The sequence below is a fragment of the Rattus norvegicus genome, chromosome 14 (assembly GCF_036323735.1).
Source record: "Rattus norvegicus strain BN/NHsdMcwi chromosome 14, GRCr8, whole genome shotgun sequence".
Classification (NCBI taxonomy): domain Eukaryota; kingdom Metazoa; phylum Chordata; class Mammalia; order Rodentia; family Muridae; genus Rattus; species Rattus norvegicus.
Genome location: NC_086032.1, coordinates 83,147,099 through 83,168,026, shown reverse-complemented (window position 1 = coordinate 83,168,026; position 20,928 = coordinate 83,147,099). Strand labels below are relative to the sequence as shown.

General features: G+C 50.2%; 1 protein-coding gene, 2 long non-coding RNA genes and 1 pseudogene across 3 annotated transcripts in view; 2 read left to right on the top strand and 2 right to left on the bottom strand.

The window, feature by feature from the left end:
* Positions 1-595: 595 nt before the first annotated feature.
* Rpl9-ps25 (ribosomal protein L9, pseudogene 25) lies at positions 596-1,610 on the bottom strand (annotated as a pseudogene).
* A 1,124-nt stretch (positions 1,611-2,734) lies between these two features.
* Positions 2,735-14,403, top strand: LOC120096646 (uncharacterized). Its single transcript, XR_005493377.2, has 4 exons — positions 2,735-4,297; positions 10,040-10,156; positions 12,111-12,278; positions 12,397-14,403. It is a non-coding gene; the product is annotated as an uncharacterized LOC120096646 (long non-coding RNA).
* A 1,241-nt stretch (positions 14,404-15,644) lies between these two features.
* Sec14l4 (SEC14-like lipid binding 4) overlaps positions 15,645-20,928 on the bottom strand; it is a 16,048-nt gene continuing 10,764 nt past the window's right edge. Inside the window, exons 6-12 of the mRNA NM_001109090.1 lie at positions 20,852-20,928; positions 20,194-20,254; positions 19,336-19,419; positions 18,972-19,078; positions 18,756-18,895; positions 18,495-18,664; positions 15,645-17,419 (exon numbers count right to left, since the gene is read on the bottom strand). The exon at positions 20,852-20,928 is cut by the window's right edge and continues 19 nt beyond it. Coding sequence (NP_001102560.1) covers positions 17,262-17,419; positions 18,495-18,664; positions 18,756-18,895; positions 18,972-19,078; positions 19,336-19,419; positions 20,194-20,254; positions 20,852-20,928 — 797 coding nt within the window. The 3' untranslated portion in view covers positions 15,645-17,261. The remainder of the gene's footprint in view (positions 17,420-18,494; positions 18,665-18,755; positions 18,896-18,971; positions 19,079-19,335; positions 19,420-20,193; positions 20,255-20,851) is intronic.
* On the top strand, positions 17,413-18,501 carry LOC103693135 (uncharacterized). The gene is made up of 3 exons (XR_005493376.2): positions 17,413-17,691; positions 17,920-18,026; positions 18,346-18,501. It is a non-coding gene; the product is annotated as an uncharacterized LOC103693135 (long non-coding RNA).

Genomic DNA, 20,928 nt, shown 5'->3' with positions numbered 1-20,928 from the left:
GCTTTTCCTGGGAGCCCCTCTCAGCGCTCTCTAGCTTCCAGGGCTATGTTGGGAGCTGGGAGAAGTTCATACCCTTCAGTAGCAAGCACACTAGTCAAGAGGCAGACAGGCTGTGTAATGGGATGCAGTTTGGGGAGTGCTTGCCTAGTGTACCTATCCTGTGGGAATTCTGTTCAATTCCTGGTACTGTAGAAAGAGGGGAAAACAAAAAACAGAAAACAAAAACAACCTAGCTGGGACAGAAGTTGGAACTCAAGGGTCCTTAGTGAAGGTTAGTCTTTCCCACAGGGCTGGTGCTACCTTTCCTGATGTCATTCAGATTCCGTTGCAAGAGTTGGTCCTATGGATTAGAACATCGGGAAAGGCCAGGAGGCACCTTTGTCCTGATGTCTACCCAGAACCCCTTATATGGGGTCTCTGGTTATGCACGGCTCCCATTAGTTCTAAGAGTTTAGGTGGGGCGGGAGCACGATCTTGTGGGCAAGGATGCCTTTTGGGATTCCCCCACCCCATATATACGTCTTTTATTGTCCCCAAAGAGCCCAAATTGTACTTGTGATCAGAATCTTGTTTTTGGAGCTGGGAAACTGAGGCCTCACTCATCCGCCTGCTGCACGGTTCCCTTTCAGACACTTAGATACCATCTACGAACTTCCCGATATCCTTGTTTTTAACTGTGTGGCTTGCTGAATCAGAGCCGATGAATTTGAGACAAGTTCAATATCATTTCCTTCAAGGATTAGTTCATCCTTCTGGGCTTGAGAGACAGAACAAGCAACACCTGTCCTCATCCGAACCCGGTGGGTATATTTTTTTTCACCCAAGAAATTTTGGATTTCAATCAAAGACCGATTCTCCTGAATAACGATGTTGATAGGGAAGTGAGCATCCACAGACCTCATCTTGTAACGGAAGCCCAGGGTCACACCCTTGATCATGTTCTGAACATGACTGCAGATGGTTCTGACAGTGGCCAGTTCCTTCTGTTACCCCACCACTTGTCAACACGGAGCCTTTCCTTTTTCTTTCCTAGAAGACTCAGCTCTATATGGATGTGACTGAAGTCCCTTCGCAGAGCTCCCGTTGGGGCCCTTCACAATGACTTCAGAGTGATGTTGACATTTGCTGAATGACAGTCTGATTGCCGAGAATGGTCTTCATCCTCGCAGTAGATGGGGCAAAGGAGCTGGGATTTTCATATATGACCAGCAAGGGGCACCCACCGAGGTATGAAGCAGCTGGTGGTCTTCCATGGCAGGTACTTAGAGAAGTCTAGACGGTTCCTGTGCCCTTCGCTTTCTGTCCCATTTCCACATTCTAACACCAGATGGGCCTGAGGCCCAGGCCTGCTTTGGACTGTCTTGTAAAACTTTTCAGCCTGCCTTTTCCTGGGCTCCTCATTTCTAACAGAGGGCTGCCAGCTCCACCTCCTTCCGTGGATGAGAAGACTGACTGCCTGGGGTTGTGCACTGCTAGGGAACGCTTTTCGTCCCATTCTGAGAAGCACTGGTAAAGACCAAACTGTCAATTACGGTCTCAACGAAAGCCTCCAACCCAGCAGGTGCCTATAATCTCAGCGCTCAGGAGGCAGAGGCAGGAGAGTTCTAAGTTCAAGGACAGCCTTGTCTACATAGCAAGACCCTGTCTCAGAGCAAGCAAACAAACAAACCTACCTGCCTCAAGAGAATTAGCAGAAACTATTCTGAGCTAGCCTTGGTTAACATAGTTAGGCTAGCCCAAGCCACTCTGTCCAAGACTGTCTCAGGTCCACTCTCCCGAACCTAGATCACCCTAGATGTCCAGTTTTGGGGCAGTCTGGGGCTTCTGTTCTGAATGTTCTCAGGGTTCTTTCCAGGGGTGGATGTGGAACATTCCAGATGCTGCCTGCTGGCATCCTGCTGGACCCGTGCCCCCGATATGGTTGGACCACAGGAGAGCAGGCCACCTTTGGCCATTTCCCTCCGTCTGGGGCACCTGGTGTATCATTCTGGAGCAGTTAGGTAACTCTTCACACCCAACCCCACCCCGCTTCACATTCCAGCCAGCCACTCCCCCCAGGCTGTCGGCCTGTGGAGATTGGGTTCCACGGCTGCTCTGTCATTAGCTCCTAATCCCACCATTTCTCACCAGTCTCGATTCTCTTCCTAATCCCTCTAACGGGAGATGCCCCGGACCTCAGGGGCTGGGTAGGAAGGCCTAGAAGAGAGGCGAGGGTCCTTCCAGGAGCTGTGGATGGTCATAGGGACTCTGAACCCTTCTGATTGAACCACCAATCACATATCAAACAGTTTATGTGCAGGAGCCATCACTGGTCAGCCAACAGAACCCCCACCCCGTGATGGCGGACATGGCCTGGATCTTTCTGTGTCAGTTAATACAGTTAGTGGCCACTCCCCCTGTGTGAAATAACAGAATAGCTGAAGTCCAGGTTTTTTGCTATTGTTGTTTTGAGACTGTTTCCCGGTGTAATCCAGGCTGGTCTTAAACTTGAGATCCTTCTGATTTATCTCCAAGTACTGGGACCACAGGTGCACACTGCCACACCCAGCTTATGAAACGGTAGCCCAGGCCAATGCTGAATGCTTGCCGGATACCAGTGTGAGGCTGGTGGAGCTGTAGTCTTAATTGAATTCTCTTCCCACCCTTCTTTCTCTCTCTCTGGTAATGGAGACTGAGCTGTAGACGAGGCTATGCAGGCGTCTTACCACTGAACTATAGTACTCCCCAACCTTCTTTTTTTTTTTCTTTCTCTTTTTCAGAGCTAGGCAAGCGCTTTACCACTGAGCTAAATCCCCAACCTCCCCAACCCTCTTCTAACCTTTTATTTTGACACAGTGTTTCACTAAATTGCCCAGATGGCCTCTTAGTCACTCTGTAGCCCAGGCAAGCCGTGCACTGTGATCTTCCTGCTTGACTTCCCATGTGGCTGAGACCACAGGTCTGCACCACTAGGCTTGACATTGATTTGGACTTTAATCCCCCATGTGGCTTAGAGCTAGAACGATCACACTTAGTGTAGTCCTGTCTCATGCCAAGTCGAATTCTGAACACGTTATCTGTTAGCGTTAAGACCTTCCCTGGGGGAGGGCACCATTGTTTAGTTTATTCTACAGATGAGCAAACTGAGGCATGGAACAGTGCATTTAAATAACTCGTCCTGGGACAAACCTGTGCTATCACCAACTTGTTTATCCCATGGCCTCGGCTCCAGGAGCACCTCACTGGTAAAGGACGGTCACCCAGTGTGAAGTAGCGTGTGGGCGCTCATCTCTTGGTGGCCAGGAAGTTGAGAGGAAGGGGGTGACAGAGACAAGATATACCCTTCAGAAGCATACACCCATGCACGCACACCCACCTCCTCTGGTCTGGCCCCATCTACTAATAACCCATTCAGCATTAACTCATCAATGCATGAAGCCACTGGCGAGTTTAAAACCTGGATGTTCCAATCCTCTTTCAATAGCTCAGCAGCTGGGACCAAGGCCTTCCACACATCAGCCTTGTGAGTGGAAACCTCATATCTGAATATTTAAGAGGTGAGCTGTTCTTGCAGGTGCGCTGGGGATGGGAGGGGTGGTAGGGATTCTGCGGAACACTTGGCTTCCCATTCACTGATCAGTTCCTCTGGGCTGAGAGCTTCACAGCCTCATCAGTACCAATGGAGGTACCTACGGTTTCCCGTTCCCAGACAAAGCAATGCTATGTTTCAGAAGTTGTGCAGCTAGAACTGGAGCCCAGACGGTCGTATTTTGCTACCCACAGTGGAACTGGAGCAAGCCTCCCCTCTTTGCCCCTCCTCCCGCTCCCATTCCACTCCAGGGCTTAACACAGCAAGAGCTCAGTAAACAGCCAGAAGTACCATACACACAGCACACAGCAAGAGCTCAGTAAACAGCCAGAAGTACCATCACAGGTTAGGACGCGTCGGGTCTGCCCTGACCTCCACACACACTCTGGGCTGCAGAATGTGTGGAGCCAACGGACGCTTAACATTCCCTTCTTTCAAACAAAAGGCCTGGGGAAGGAGACCACCTGCACACACCCAGAACTATGCTCCCCAGGTAAACACTCCCAGGCTGTGCTGAACAATTCATTTGTCAAGGATTCAGGGGACCAAGGTGACAACCACAACACACACAGGAGCAAACATAGGTGGAGGAGTTGACAGAGCTGCCTCACCTCACCCAAGAACGCCCTCCTAGGTTACTAGGCAACGTGAAAGCGACGCCCCCACCGACTCCAGTGTCCGCACATTCCTGCCTCCCTTCCCTAAGTAGATCATGCTGGAATCAGCCACGTGAGTCTTCAGGGAGGGCAGAGGCCTTGCGGTGGGCAAACATCACTAAGAAGGAGCCGGCAGAGAGAGCTCAGGCCATAGGAAAGGGAGCCAAAGGGGGCGGGAGAAATATGGTAGGAGGCAGACTCACCCTGTGGTGCTCCGCCGTACCCCTGGCAGTTCCCTGGCTTTACCCCGGGCAGATTTATACATAAACACATAAGCTGTTTATAATTTTTCCAATGCTAGGTATCAAACCCAGAGCCTAGTGCATGCTAGTGGAGGGCTCCACTACTGAGCGTCTTTTGTTAAGGAAAATGGAAGAAAATTTAAACGTAATATTATCCACACATTGCTTCGTTCTTCATGTACAGCTCCGTGGCTTTTAGGACATTCACCGGGTTGTGTACAAATATCTAACCTAACTGCAACAAAGATTCTGAGGCCGAGGGGCCCAGTACCTCAGCTGGGCACCATGGTAAAGCTGGCCCTGATGGTGAAGGCATGGGTGAGCCAGCCCTGAGGGTGTGTGTGAGAGAGAGCTGGCATAGACCCTCAGCGCCTGCGGCAGAACTTTCGAGAACGAGCACTGCGCCTCGATTGGCCACAGGTGTGGGTGGGCACGAGAGCAGGAGAGATGACTCTGCCTCCTCCTGTGGTAACATTGTTGGGTGGGTTAGCAGAGCGGTGCTGCATAGCTCCCCCTAGTGGTGAAAATAAGGGAGCGGTGGGAGGCTGATCATCTGGGCTACCACCCAGGCCCAGATCCAGGGACTTGAGTTGACCCACCCCCAAATCTATGTCATCTGCACACTTGACACATGTAAAATGGCCGCTCTTGCCAAACTGAAACTGCAGGATTTCCACGACACAGGGCAACAACCGGATAACCAGGAGGAATCCCAGTGATGATCCAATATGGATGGTGTCACAGACCCCAGAGAGCTCGAACCAGACCAATGACTCATTGCAATGAACATTTCCAAGACGTGTGGACAGAAGGATACACAGTGGGGCACACTGTGACACTGCAGCTTCCACAGTGAGATATTGTCTATGCTTTGTTTAGTGTGTGTGTGTGTGTGTGTGTGTGTGTGTGTGTGTGTGTGTGTGTTTGGGGTTTGGGTTTTGGGTTTTTTTTGTGAGGAGGTCGCCAGGGGTAGAGGGCAGATAAGAGGGGACAGGGAGATGAATGGGACTGGGATGCATGATGTGAAACTTGCAAAGAATCAATTAAAAGTTAAAAAAAAATGAACAGACTCACACAGTGTTTTGGGTAAAAACCAGGAAGTTTTCATTCAGGCCTTTGAAGCCCAGTGGATAACTGAATGGGCAAACATGTAGTGTCTCTGCCGTCACCTCTGCCTCCACCTTGCAGCGGTCTTCTTTGTTGACTTCAACACTGGGGAAGATCCTGGCTCATCTGTCTCCATAGCTCTGTTTCAAGTGTCTATCTGGGGGCTGGAGAGAAGGCTTTCAGGGGGACCTACATTTTTGGTTTCCAGCATCCATTCTGGGCAGCTCACAAAAACCCATAACTCCAGCTCCATAGGGACCTGACCTCTCTGGTCTCCAAGATGCCTGCACTCATGTGTACATCCCCTGACACAGATACATGTGTGCATGCACACACATAACAGAATAAATCTTAGAGTCTCTGAAAACTGACAGTGCACAGTTTATTTTCCTCAAGCAAGGATGGTTCCACCCCTTGCCCAAAGTGTTATCGATTAGCCCATGTTGGAAACTGAAGCTACCCCCACCATGGGAGAATAATCACATCAAGAGAAATTACCTGTCCTTTTAAGCAATGAAAGTTTTTCTAAAGCCAGAAGAACTTTGCAGAACTTAAGCCAAGACAATGACCAAGCAGTTATCAGTTTAACCAGGAATGCCTAACTGTGCATAATTTTTTTAAAACAGGGTCTTACATAGCTCAGGCTGCCCAGAACTGGCTATGTAGCCAAAGGTGACCCTGAACTCCCTACCGTCCTTCCCAGATTCCCCAAGTGCATGGTTTACAGGTTGGTGCCATGCCCGGGTAATACACACACTTCTTTTCCCACCTCCAATTTGTTTATTGCCTTGTGCAGCCTCAAGATCTTATCAGCTCCTAGAAGACGGGATGGTAGTCACACTGGATAACAAAATCCTTTACTGTCTTCCCAATACTGGTGTGTGTGTGTGTGTGTGTGTGTGTGTGTGTGTGTGTGTGTGGTGTATGTTTGTGTGTATGTGTGTGGTGTGTGTGTGTATGTACCTGTATAGTGTGTGTGTTTGTGTGTGGTGTGTGTGTGTGTTTGTGTGTATATGTGTGGAGTGTGGTGTGTGTGTGTGGAGTGCATGTGGTGTGTGTTTGTGTGTGTATGTGTATAGTGTGTGTGTTTGTGTGTATATGTGTGTGGAGTGGATGTGGTGTGTGTTTGTGTGTGTATGTGTGTATGTGTGTAGTGTGTATGGTCTGTGTGTGTGTGTGGTGCGTGCAGTGCATGTGGTATGTGGTATGTGTATTGCATGTAGTGTGTGTGTGTGTGTGGTTGTATGTGAGGAGTTGTGTGGTGTGTTTGTGTGAGTGTGTGTACATGTGTGTACAGGTTCACTGGCCTGGTGAATGCATGTGTGGATCCAGAGGTCAATATCATGTGTCTCCACCTTATCCTGTGTGACAGAGACTCTTGTTGGAACTGGAGCTCACTGCTTCAGCAAGTCTGATGGCCAGTCGGCTCCCAGCATCCTGCTCTGCTCCATCAGTGTTAGGGTGACAGATGAGGGTCACCACGCCAAGCAAGCTTCTTATGTGGGTACTAGTAGTCCAAATTCACATTTGCATAGACAGCATTTTATCTACTGAGGTATCTTCCTAGCCCCTCCATTTGATTTTGGGGACAAATGCTCAAATCTGGTCCGATGGGAACCTGGTCTAGGACTCCAGTAACAATACATAATTTACACCTCTCTCTCCCCACCCAAAATCCCCATCAGCAGTCAATCTCAATTCCTGACAACCAAGCATCGTAGCTCTGTAGATTTCCCAATCGATTCACATGAATAGAATCTGTGACTGACTCCCTTCATTTAACTCGATGCCTTGAGACTCCCCCCAGGTTACATCACATTTCGGGGGGTCAGTGCTTCATTAACAACATTCCATCAGCTGTCTACTGCATAGACCATGCAGTTCCAACAGGGTGGGGTGGAGATGACAGTCCTAGCATTTTACATACTTTCCTACTTCAATATAGTCTGGAATATACATACTTACCTGTGTGTTACACCTGCTTGTAGTGTTCATACTACTGTCTGTGGTCTGGAAACAATGGGCTGTGCCACACATAGGCTGTGCCACACATAGGCTGTGCCACACATAGACTGGGCCACACATGGGCTGGGTCACACATAGGCTATGCATTCACATTTGTATCGTTCACAGCAAAAAGGCCTAACACTGCATCCCTCAGTGAAGCAACTCAAATTGTTACTTCCTCTTCTTTCTCTTCCTCCTCCTACCTCTTTTCACCCCCTGAGACAAAGTCTCACCACTGTGTCTCACTAGCCTGGCTGGTCTGGAACTATGTAGACCAGGCTAACCTCGAACTCACATAGATCTGCCTACCTCTGGCTCCCAAACTCTGGGACTAAAGGCATACACAACCGCACCTGGCTGCTTCGTTACTTCTTGTGTGGGATAGAGCATCGCTTCTGCCTATTCATTGGTGGGCAGGCGCTTGAGTGGGTTCCATTTTTGGTTTGTGAACAATGCTGTTAGGGACATGTTTTTGTACAAATCTTATAAGAGCGTCTGTTCTTCTGGGTTAAATCCCTAAGTATGGATTGATCTGTTCAATGAAGACCATCTTGCAAGGCAAATGTGTGCTTTACATCCCAAAGGGATGAGGTTCTTATTTCTTCACAATATTTGTTAATTTCCATTTTTTTAAAGGTAGATCCCTATTCTGACCATCCTAGTGGCTCTTAAATGATTGTGGCTTTGAGTTCCATTTCTCTGACTAACCATGTTGGAGCCGTTTCCTGCTCTGTACGGAGGAATGGAACTAGTTTTTCAGAAGCTGGCTGGGAAGTTGCTGCATAGCAGAGGACTTGCCTGGCACACTCTGGGCCCCGAGTTCTAGCCGCACCATCAAGGAAAATCAAAACAAATATTTAAAGATATCTTCCCTTCCGCATCTCTCTTCTGGATGAGAACCAGAGGCTAGGTGGCACTACTGGCACTTTAGGCTTCGTTGCTTTCTCTGATGTCCCTAACCCTTTGTGCCCACGTGTCTGACCCCACTCTGGCTTAACTCAGGTAAGACATGGCTTTCTTTTGTCTTTTTCTCCTCCATTTTACCCTTCCGGTTAGCTGTGTTAGCTGCAAGATTCGGGGCTCACCTGTCCTGCCAGCCTCCCTCCTAAATTTCTACTGTTTAAAAGAAGGCTTCTTTCCTTTTACAAAAACGTTTTATTGATTCTTTGTGAGTTTCATGTTATGCACCCCAGTCCCATCCATTTCCCCACCCCCTCATATCTGCCTTTTACCCTTGCAACATCCCCAAAAGAAAATAAAAAAACACACAAACAAAAAATAAAATAAAACAAAGCAGAGAAAACATCTCATCATGGAAGCTGTACTGTGTCACAGTGTGTCCCACGGCACACCCCTCTGTCCACACATTTTCACTTGCTAATGATCATTGCAATGAGTCATCGAGGTCTCTGGCTTCTGTGACACCATCAATATTGGCTCCTCAGTGGGACTCCCTCCAGTGATCCTGTTGTTGCCCTATATCAGGGAGATCCTGCAGCTTTGGATGAGCAAGACTGGACCTTTCTCTTGCTCCATCAGTTCACAGATGATGTAGATGTTGGGGTGGGCTAATTCAGATCTCTGGATCTAGGTCTAGGTGGTAGCTGGGTGTCAGCTCTTCTGCGCCTGCACCACCAGGGGGAGCTCTCGGACACCGCTCTGGCTGGCTCGCCAATGCCACCGCTGGCAGGAGGCAGGGTCAGCTCCCTGCTCTCATGCTCTTCGGAAAGCTCATCAACCTCCCACATCTACAAGGCCAGTTCCCCTGTGCTGCCCAGCGAAGGCACTGGCCCACTGTTTTAAGTGCTACAGCCTGTGAGGGGCTGGGCCGGCTCTCCTGCGCTTACAACCTCGGGGCTGGCTCACCTGTGCCTTCACTGTCAGGGCCAGCTCCCGAATTGCCCACGTGAGGTGGCAACCCTCCTCCTCTATTTTTTTTAAAAAGATTTTTCCTTTGCTTAAAAAGATTTTTCCTTTATTTTATTTTAAAAAGTCAGGCAGAAATCCCTCGGACCTGGCGTTACAGTCGGCTGTGAACAGCTCTACACGGATGCTGAGAACTGGACCAGAGTCCCCTATAAGGGCACTGCATGTGCTTCAGGCTGCTGAGCCAACCCCTTCTTTTTAAACTCATATAGGATTGTCCTCTAGTTTCCTTTTGGGGGCAAATTTTATTTTTACTTATTTTAATTAATTTCTTGTTAGTGGTCTTTCACTAATTTTAATTAATTAACTGTTTAATTCATTAATATCTGAGGCAGTCTCCTGAAGACCAGACTGGCCTCAAACTTGCCAAGTAGCCGAGGATGACCTTGAATTTACAATTCTCCTTGTCACCTTCCAAGTGATGACGTTGTGCCCGACTTTATACACGGGCTTCGTTTTTGTTTATTTTTTTATTGTTGTAAAAAAATATGCCTGACATAATTTTTACTGACTTGGTAATTTTTGGTAAACAGTTCAGTGTGGTTCCCTGCCCCAGCCTGCAAGGCAGTCAGCGGAGGTTGGGGACCACCTAGGAGAGAATGGGGGACAAGAGACGCGAAGAAGGACGCCAAGTCAAGAGTCTGATCAAGGTGACAAATTTTATTTTTTCCCCAAGGCTGAATTTATACCACAGCAGGGGTAACAGAGGGAGGGGGGAAGAGGGAAACATTTATGCAGGCCAAGGACACTGTGCTCTTGTGGTCAAGTAATCGGCTGACGTCAACAGGATGTTGGTTTCTCAGAAAGGTCACAAGTTTGTCATATCATTAGGCAACCTGACCTCCAGATTTGTATTAGCCTTCCGCAGCTGGCTGGGGACGTTCCATCCTCCTGACCTCTTAATGAACCCAGTCATACTTAACTCTAACTACAATATTAACATCAATAATGGAGGGTTTTAAGGGCATCGCTCCCAACAGTTACCTACATTCTGATTGTTGTGCCGCTGTCAACAAATGGAACTCTCTGGCCACTAAACAGTACCGCCACATCTGTTAGGATTGTGTGGGCATTGTTCTCCGGGGCCCTCTGCCTTGTTTTATGGAAACAGAGTCTCCTGCAGGCCTGGTGATCGCCCATCAGACCATAGCTGACTGGCCAACCCGGATCTGCCTGTCTAGTCTCTTCTGTGTTGGAATTATAGGCCACCATGTGCAGCTTTTGAACATGTGTCCTACTGATCCAACTTAGCCCTCGAGCTTCACGGTAAACCATGTTAATGGACCTGGCACATGGCACAGTTCAAAGAGAGCTAAGCCTAAGGCAGGCCTCAATATGCTAATGGACTAACTTGTGTCGGTTTCCCTCCACAGGAGTCCAAAAAATCAATGGGGCCCCTGATTTAAGACAGAACTTCTAGAACTGTGGGCCAAGGGAAAACATCTCATTATAAGTCAATTGTTTAAGATACTTTGTTAAGGCAATGGAAAGTCAACAAAGAGGCCATGGCTATGAAGTCAGATGTCCCTATTTGCACTTTTAGAACTGCCACTTGAACCAGCCACTGTCTCTTAGGCCCTAGCGGGAGACGGCAGGAGACTCAGGAATGTGGCTATCTATGTAACCTGGGCTAGCTGCTAGGATGAGTAGAGGACAGAGTTGAGTTGAGGCAGAGGATGGTGCTGTCTTGTGCTCAATACTAGTCCTGTTGCTCCATAGCATGGAGAAGAGACCTGAACTCTGCAGGGTGAAGATGGAGTGGGTCTCTCGAGGCCTGGAAGCTGCATAGAACCATGTTGGGAGTCCTGGACTGAGGGCATAGGACAAGCAAAGACAGAGACAGACGGGATCATCAGGACTTGATAGGTTCAGGTTATTAGGTGAACCTGAGACTGAAAGAGGGTTGTGGTAGGTCACAGAGGGCCCCATGAGACTCGTGTGTGCACCCACAGAGGGGCACTTGAGGAGCCAGAGAAAGACTTACACAGAGAAATGAGATCATTTCAGGAAGATTTATGGCTTCCGGAGTCTAGGTGAGAGGGTAGCAATGGCCTTACGTCATCTAAGCTGGAGGCGGCTGAAGGGGAAACCTAAGGGTTCTTTGGAAAGTCAGTTGTGTTGGAAGGTGGTTTTCTGGGGCAAACACATGAGGGAGTGTTTTCCTGAAGTGGACACAGGTGAAAGACTAAGGCAGACATGTGAAGGAACATTTCACTGAAACAGACACAGGAGAGAGGATGTTCTGCGAAAGCAAACACTTGAGAGGACACGTGATGAAAGATTTTCTGTTAGTTCATATGAGTTGGTCCACCTTCCATTGCGCAGTTGAGCTCCATTTGTTGGGACTTTCTGGACTCGGGCTGATCGGACACATGCACTGAGGCAAGGCACGTGGCAGACACACGATGCTTGGAAGGTATAAATAAGATTCCATGGAGCTTGACTTGCTGGCACAGCTAGCTGTGCAATGCTTGTGGGTCTCCCATCTCCACTGATCTTTGCTTGCCTCTCTCTTTGAGAGAGGCACAGCTGAGAACATCTGGTGCTCCTGTTGGTCCCTCATGTTGACTTGAAACGAGGCTGAGGCCTGGCTGTCTCTGCTAGGTCGTGCCACTGCTGTTACTAACCTGACTCTACTGAACTGGACTGCTGGTGTATCTGTGAGGTGTTTGCTAGTGGATCGAACTGCCGCTTCCTGCGAACCTGTAAACTGAAACTGCTGATTTCCAGACACCACAGATGGGAGTTTCTCCAAAGAACCTTTCTAAACAGGTCCACTTCCCCATATCCTTTCTTTTCCTCCACCTCTGGTGGGTGGTGGGCTATAAGAGAGGTTAATGCGTTTAAGAACCATCATTAAAAATAACGTTTAAAAGAATTAAATTTACAGGTGGTGACTGGGCAAAGACTGTGGGGACAAGACAATCCGGTGAGAACAAGCTACCGAGAGACAGAATCTGGAGTGGGGTCAGACTGCCTTTTCCTGCCACTCTGGGCAGCCTCAAACATCTGGGGGCTGGTGAGCTTGGCCTCCTGGACCTCCATCTGTGAGGTAAAATCATCCTTAATGAGGCAAACAGACTTCATTTGGGTCCCTGTGAGCAGAGGCACGTCTGGCCCAGCACTGCCCCCTTGTGGAGGAGGAAGGTAGAGATCACAAGGCCGGGAGCAAGCACATCTCAGTTCCTGGTTGACCTGGCTGCATTTTTTTTTTTTTTATGGAACTAAAGAGCCTGTTCCCTTCCACCTTGCACAGGCCAGAGGGACTCAAGTCCGTGGTGTTTGGCTGTTGTTTTTCATGGTACTGGGATTGAACCTAGGGCCCTGTACATGCTGAGCAAACGCTCTGACACCAGGCTGTGTCCCTTACCCAACTCCTCAAGTTCACATCTTGCCTTGTTTGTTTGTTTTTGTTTGTTTGCTTTTCTAGACAGTGTTTCTCTGTCCTGGCACCCACTCTGTGTACCGTGCTGGCTCAGACGCACAAAGACTCACCTGATTCTGCCTCTTTTTTTTTTTTTTTTTTTTTTTTTTCGGAGCTGAGGACTGAACCCAGGGCCTTGCGCTTGCTAGGCAAGCGCTCTACCACTGAGCCAAATCCCCAACCCCCTGATTCTGCCTCTTAAGTTGTGCTTTCTTCACTTATGCTGTGTCTCAGGACAAGCCTGAATCTCCTCAGCTATAACTGGACTTAAGGTTTTCTGCCATACACAGGAGTAGGCAGAGAGCAAATTCGGAATAAGCTAGCCTTTCTCTAGGCCATGGAATCCCTTGCTTTGTCCCACACTGAAGCTCCACCTCACAGTCCTTGACAGAGGCCCGCTGTCTCCTCTCAGGAAGCAACAAGGACACAGGGGACAGCTGACTTGTACCCACACCATTAGACACCTGCCATTAGACACCCCTTTTTTCAAGGTGCTAAGCCTCCATGTCCTGGCCTATAAAATGGGACTTCATCATCTGTATCTGCTTCAGGGTGGCACGCAAGGAGCTGTGCAGATTGTGGAGGGGTGAGTGGAGAACATAGCAGAAAACCTGCTCTGAACACAGTGACTCTGTTGTGTGCCTTTCAAATTCATGAGCTTGTCTGGGTGGGGATCTGGGGGTGGATGGGCATAGAAGGCTGTTTTCAACTGTCACCAAAAGGACCCTATAAATAATGCCAGTGGCTCTGAAGACTTCCACAAGGAGGTGACCTGGGAAGAGAAGGCCTTGCCTTGTCTGCACTCCCTGAATTGAGGAGGCCTCAAGATCCCCAGCACCTTATGTGAAGAACTTAGATCTACAACCCCCTGTCGAAATGCCACCCCACCCAGGACAAACCATACTCTTACAGCCATTTCATAGCTTCCATCGAAGTACAATTTATTGTCAACTATTAACATGATCTGATGAACAAGTCATGTTCTCCTGACTCCCCTTTGGGCCCAAACACCCTATGGCCACTCATATCCCATTCCTCAGCCCAGAGGAGTGTCCCCATCAGGTCCTTCCATGGTCAGTTCCTTGAGCCAAAGCTCATTTTCTGGGTGTGCCCTGCAGATTTGGTCCCCCACCCCCACAAAGACACCAGAAGACAGCGTGCACAATCAACTTCTGGTTATCAAGGTTTCCTCTGCCTCCCTCCATGTGAGCCAGGCTCCTGTTGGCAGAGGTGGATCAGCCTAGGGTGCTTACTGTGCCCAGGGCCTGCAATGCCAGGTGCTGGACCGACGTTCAATGAACGCTGGAGAATGAATGACCAATGAAGACATAAACTTTTTCTTTTTCTAAAAAAGAATCAAAGAATCAGGTTTTTTGTTTTTGTTTGTTTGTTTGTTTGTTGGCTGGGGATGTAGCTCACAAGCAGAGGACTTATGCAAGGACCAAGTTCTAACAATAGAAACACACACACACACACACACACACACACACATACACACACACGAGGAAGATGAAGAACTGAGAAGAGAAAGGTGGAAGAGGAAGAAGGAGGAGGAGGACTGAGAAGAGAAAGGTGGAGGAGGAGGAGGAAGGAGGAGGCAGCAGAAAGAAATCAAAAGTGACACTCCACCAGGGTGTCCAACCTGACCCTACAAGCTACATGAGGTCCAGAGTTGCTATGAACCTGACCAAAACCCATAAAGTTGTGTGAAGCATTTTGCGGGTGTTCTCTCTCTCTCTCTCTCTCTCTCTCTCTCTCTCTCTCTCTCTCTCCCTCCCTCCCTCCCTCCCTCCCTCCCTCCCTCTCTCTCTCTCTCTCTCTCTCCCTCCCTCCCTCCCTCCCTCCCTCTCTCTCTCTCTCTCTCTCTCTCTCTCTCTCTCTCTCTCTCTCTCTCTCTGTGTGTGTGTGTGTGTGTGTGTGTGTGTGTGTGGTTTGCTTTGTAACTCGGTTGGCATGATTCCCAGTCATGAACATTGCAGATGACAGCATCATGTTGCAATACGGGAGGATTAGACAAGCCTGCAGGAGTGAGGGTTTGCTGCTGAGTGAGGGTTTAATCCCACAAGACTTCCTGAGCTCTCAATGCCCACTTCCCAGGTAGGTTCTGCCTCGCCTCCTCAGGTGACCTCTGTGCTCCTTGCTTAACCATGAGGTACGTTGTGCTAGGTAACTGCAGCTCATTTCTCATGCCTGCTGCCTACCTCTGTGCTCCCAGCATCAGGTGTCTGTCTGTCTGTCTCTGTGATGGGAGAATCAGCTGTCCTTGTGCACAGGGCAGGCCTGCCTCCACTACCAGCAAGAAAGATCAGTGAGTCTGTACTGACAGGGAAAATTGGCTGTGGGTGTTTAGAAGGGCAAGGGTCAGGGTTCAAGTCCAGAGTCTTATTATAATGACACGAGTCATTCTGAGAGCTCATCAAGACAAGAAGCGAGACGAATGAAGTCGAGGTTTTCCTAATCACAGTTATCGACAGCTCTTTCGGTCTGCCAAAAGATGTGGGGAAATTACCCTAAGAAGCTGGGTTGCTTCCGGGAAATAAGAGGGGTTCTACGCTTCCACAGCCTGAGTGCCGGAGCAACCCTGCACTTGGAAAATGCCCCGTGACTCTTGCCTAATAGCCCAAGGCTATCACTTTGAATCCAGAAAAAACTAGGTTCTCTCTCTCTCTCTCTCTCTCTCTCTCTCTCTCTCTCTCTCTCTCTCTCTCTCTCTCCAATCTGCTTAAGCTGGTCTTAGGCAGGAATTTCTCCTGGCACTGCCTCTTGGCATTTAGCTCCCCGTTCAGACTCTAAACTTTGACTGTGAAAGGTTCACCTGGTCCAGATACAGTACCTAGGGGCTACCCGGAAGAGCTCCCTCATCCTCAAGGTTTACTGGTTTTTCTCCATTAAAATGTCTTCCGTAATGAAGACGTCTAGCAAGCAGAGAAAATGGAAGATGGGATCTGGAAGCAGGAAAGGGCAGGGTCTGACTTCTGGCTTGCAAGGTGCCTAGACAAAGTGGTGTCTGCTAAGGCTTCTAGGCTGATGGCACTTTGAAGTAAGGACTCCCTTTCCAGGAACATCTATCTGATCATCAATTCCAGGGCATTTTGCCCAGCAGCACAGAAAATCAAGCAAAGAAGGCAACATCAATAACCTAAGCCAGTGTCCGAGCCACCCTGCATGGGACACAGGTCTTCCGTCCCAGCCAGAGGCCCAGGAGGGAGCAGTGCAGGACAGCCTAAGCTCCTAGGTCGCAGGTCATGGCCTGTCTGGGACAATCCACAGAGGCGTATTGGACCAAGGTCAGCAGCACCTGCTGTTTGGTTCAGTACACCCAACGGAGCAATGGTGGGCTGTCTGACTCGTGTATGCCACGAGGGCCAGCCTTTGAGATACCACGTGCAGAAGCTATCACCTCCTGGGTCACACGGAGAAGCAATGCTGGCAGCTTTCTTTCAACTCTCTCCTTAGACATGCAGATGGATGGAAACCTGGAAAGTTCTCCAAGAAGCAAGTTACAGGCCAGGATGAATCCCCAGAGTGATGCACCCTGTGCCAGTACCACCCTGCTGCTTAGCTTTGGTTCTGAGTCGCCCCAGGGCCGGGCATAGTGGTGCCTGTCTGTTACACTAGCATTCAAGGCACTGAAGAAGGCAGACGAATTCAAGGCCACCCTGGGCTACGCAGTGGCTTTGCCTGGGTGTTGCCTTAAGAGAGGGGAAATGTCAAAATTGAGTAGCAGCAGGATCCCAGGTGTGTGCATGTGCGGGAGGTGCATGTATACGTGTGTGTGTGTGTGTGTGTGTGTGTGTGTGTGTGTGTCTTCACTAGACTCAGCAACCTGTTCAACCTTGTAAAGTTGAGCACGGTTTTTCCTCTGATGGTTCCCCCACATGCCCTGCCTCTCCACGGGTGCTGTTCCTTCCAAAGGAGGCAGGATTGAGAAAGGTCTTGATGCTCTGCTGGAGCTGGGGCCGCTCCCCCTTCACAGCCTGCCCAGCCGCCTCCAGCTGGCCCTTCCCATCCTTGCTGACCTCCAATTGGAGAGAAGCCATCCTGTAGCTTCCTGTGGGGAGCGGGACACGCTGGGATACCAGGCATGACTGAATCCTGGGTGGGCGGGTGTCTTCAGGAGAATGAGAACAAGGGCCAGGGTCCTTTCTCAGTCATGTGATGTCACCCTCTGCCCCATTCTTTGGGTACTGGGGATGAAAATGCTGGTCTGTGTCTGAGGGGTCCCAAGGGAGGCTGAGAGGGACACAAGGGTTGGAGATCTCTATAGCCCATCGTCAGCATCACCCTGCCTGGGGTGCGAGGGGAAGGGAGGGGTAAGTGAAGGAGCAGGGTCAGTGGTGGCCAGAGTGTCCACTGTCCTGAGGAGGGCCCGTTGACACAAAGCCCTGCAACTTCTCCTCACAGGCCTTGTCTGGAAGAAGCACTTCTGCGGTGTAGCCGACTTTCTTGGTGTGCAGGAGGCTGTAGGTGTTGTCAAAGCGCAGGACATCTGCAAGGACAGAGAGGTGACAGATAGCATAAGGACAGCCGCTGTGAGGTTGGGAACAGGCTGACCAGGCCTGTGGGTAGGACGTGTGCATCAGCCACTGCCCTGTCCTGGCCCACTGTTTGTGACCACCTCCTGGGAGTGTAGTGACCACAGCAAGGGTGTGGCCCCTTCTAGATCTCCAACATTGCAGCAGCACCACCCAGCTCCCTGAATCCCTCCTCGGAGCGGCCTCTGAAGAAAGGTTGCCAGCCCCATTGCTGTGGCTTGTTTGGGTAAGTGCTCCTGGAAGAGTTGTGTGTCAAAGGCTGGGTCCCAGGGTAGCACTGTCAGAAGGTAGTGGGGACATCAGGAGGGGGACTCAGGGGTCTCCTATGCAGCCTAGACTTTCCCTGAGCTTCTGATCCTCTTGACTCAGTTTCCTCCAGTGCTGGGATTATAGGCGTGTGCCAGCACACTTGGCCTCTCTCCCTTTCCCTCTTGCTTCCTGGCCTGTGACGTAGGTGTTTTCGCTCTGGGTGTTCTTGTCATGCTGTGCCAACCCTGCCAGAGCCCCAAAGCAGTAAGGTCACTGGACCTTGGACAAGCATCTCCAGAACTGTGTGGTGTGGTAAATATCCCCCGCTTCCTTTTCCTAAGCCAATTGCCTTGGGTATTTTGGTACAATACAGAAAGCTGGCTAAGACGTTAGACCAAATTGTTTCTGGTGATGTTGACATCAGTTCTAGCCACCTCTTTGGGATGTTTGGAGTTCAGACAACTGGGCAGGCCTCTTCTGGGGACCTCTGACCAAAAATAAAATAAAATAAAATAAAATAAAATAAAATAAAATAAAATAAAACAAACCCATGGATACCCAGTTGCCTATCTCTTAGCTCTGAGCCCTGGCTATTGTACAATGCACCTCCTTCCTCACATCTACACTCCAGATCAAAGACCCTGAAGACTGCAACCCTGGAGTCCCTACACCCTCCCTGGAAGTTGGACGTAGATGGAACCCAGAAAGACCAGACTGGCCCAAGATAGCTGGCTTTCTTTCTATCACAAAGGCAACTGCAGGAAACCTTGAAGCTCTTACAGACTCCAGTCTTGAGGCAGGTGAGGCTCCCATCCTCGGGCACCATGTGGCTGTTGTAGCGCTGATTGGGCAGCACCTCTGTCATCTCTCCAGCCTTCTGCCGCTCCCCCATCCTGGTCTTCAGGAAAATCCCGAAGCCGATGTCTCCACCATCTGATGCAAACTGCCACCTGGAGCAGGTAAGAGTCCACTGGCAACCTCCTGTGTGGGCCGGGAGGCCCTTCCAGCCGTGCCCAGGTGTATGGTAGTCACTGTCCCTACCTGAGCACACAGCCTGGGAACAGGATCTCATTCTCCACCTGGTGGGAGGAGCCTCGGCCCACAACCACATTGTGCTCATACTGTGGCCTCTCCTGACTGCTCAGGTGATAGTGCTTGGGCACGTCGCCCCCGTAGTTGATCTGTCAGTCAGAGGTGGGTAAGCTAACAGTAGGCCATGCTGGTCTCCACCCTCCCCATCCTCCGGGCACTCCGTACCTTGGTCAGGCACTTGGGGTTACCATCAGGATCAGTCATAGTCCCCCCAAATTCCACAGGCAGCTGGTCAGGGCTCATAAACTTGAGAAGCTCTTGTTTCCAGTTACCTGTGTGAGGAACAGGGGTTTCTCTGAGGGGTTTCTGAGGGGCTCTAGGAGGCCAACTGAGAGCCCACAGAGGAGACACTCGTGAGCTTGCTTTCTGGCCATGATCTGGAACTGGGAGCCCACTCTGTGTGCTGATGAGGCCAGGCCGTGGCTGTGACAAGGACGTCCTAGACGAAGGTGGCCTTTGGCAGCAGCCTCTGTTTTCCAGACAGGCATAGAGCTGGCCCTAGCGGGGGGTCACGGGTCAAGGCACTTACCTCCCAGAATCACTATCTTCTTTTGTGTCACCTCTCCTATGAATGACTTGACCAGGTTGAAGGCCACAGGGAAAAGCTTGGGCGCTGAAACACACAGAACCCCGTTGGGAAGCTGGACAAGAGGAAGGGCTGCTGTGAAAAGCCATAGCCATGATCGTTCACTGGGTAGGAGTTGCTCAGATCTGGATTCTGCCTTGCCCTACTGTGTGAGCTTTAGTTAAGGGCTTCCGCCTCAGTCTTAGGGCTGTCAAGCCTTAAAGCGATGGCGTGGTTCTCGGCAATCAGTAATGTCCCATAATCTAGTTGTAGGGTGTCGGGCACAAGCTGGACACACAGCCAGCCATGGTAATTCCTTGAGGACACCCCCTTCCTTTTGGGACTCAAGGTTTTGCTAGGTGAACTAAGAGTTGGGGTGAGAGCAGGTGGGGGAATCTGCTTTAGATACCCTGTCCCTCCCCAAGGACACCTGCTCACTCTGAGCATTTTTTTTTGTGGGCCAGGTTTTGTGCATAACCTTCTCATTTAGCAAATTCTCATTTGGCTTCCCAACTCTCTCACGGGGGGTGAGTGCCACGGAGTCCCCACCTCACAACATGGGAAGGCCAAGCCTCAGTGAGATGATGAGAGCGTTAGCTAGATGTGTCATCTCAATCTGGGGAATTCAGGAGGCGAGCAAGAAAACAGCAGCAAACATTTAGAAACTAACATGACTGCCACATACCAGGGCAGGATTTTGCACGTAGTATACTAGTTTGAGAAAGAACGGAGTTAAAAACACAAACAAAAACCTTATGCCCTACAAAATATGACTTAGAGAAGTTCTAACTCCTCAGTCTCCCTTCCCCAGGTACCACTCACCTCGAATAACAATTAAATTTTTCACTGTCTCAGGATAATTTGCTTCCAAGATGGCAAAAAACTGTGAAGTCAAAGGGACGTCCGTCATGGCTGTACCCAGCACCTTAGATACCCAGACTTCCGCAGCTCCTGCTGCAGTAGCAAGAGGCCTACCCAGCCTTTCCCAGGACAGTGCAGCCTCCTCTGGGTTGTCCTTCCTCCTCCTCTTCCCCTTCCTTCCCCTCCCCCCTCCCTCTCTCTTCCCTCCCCCTCCCCCTCCCCTCCCCCTTCTTGTTCCCTCCCCCTCCTCCCCTCCCCCTTCTTGTTCCCTCCCCCTCCCCTCTCTACTCCTCCTCCCCTCCCCCCTCCTCCTTCCCTTCCCTCCCCACTCCTCCCCTCCCCTTTCTCCTCCCCTCCCCCTTCTTGTTCCCTCCCCCTCCTCCTCCCCTCCCCCTCCTCCTCCCCTCTCTACTCCTCCTCCCCTCCCCACTTCTCCCCTCCCCCTTTCTCCTCCCCTTGGGGTGGTCCCACAAGCAGCATCTCAAGGCCAGGTTGGTGAAGGCCAGGCTGGTCCACAGGTCCCCTGGAGGCTCTCTCTACTTTTCCACAGATGGGAAGCTGGTGTGTGTCATGGGTCTCTCTTGGCCTGGAGCTGTTGTTGCTCTCATCCCTGCCTTACCTGCTGGTAGACCTCCACCGCTGGCTTCCATAAGTGCCTCAGGCTCAGGCCTTCCATATCGAACACCATCACCATTC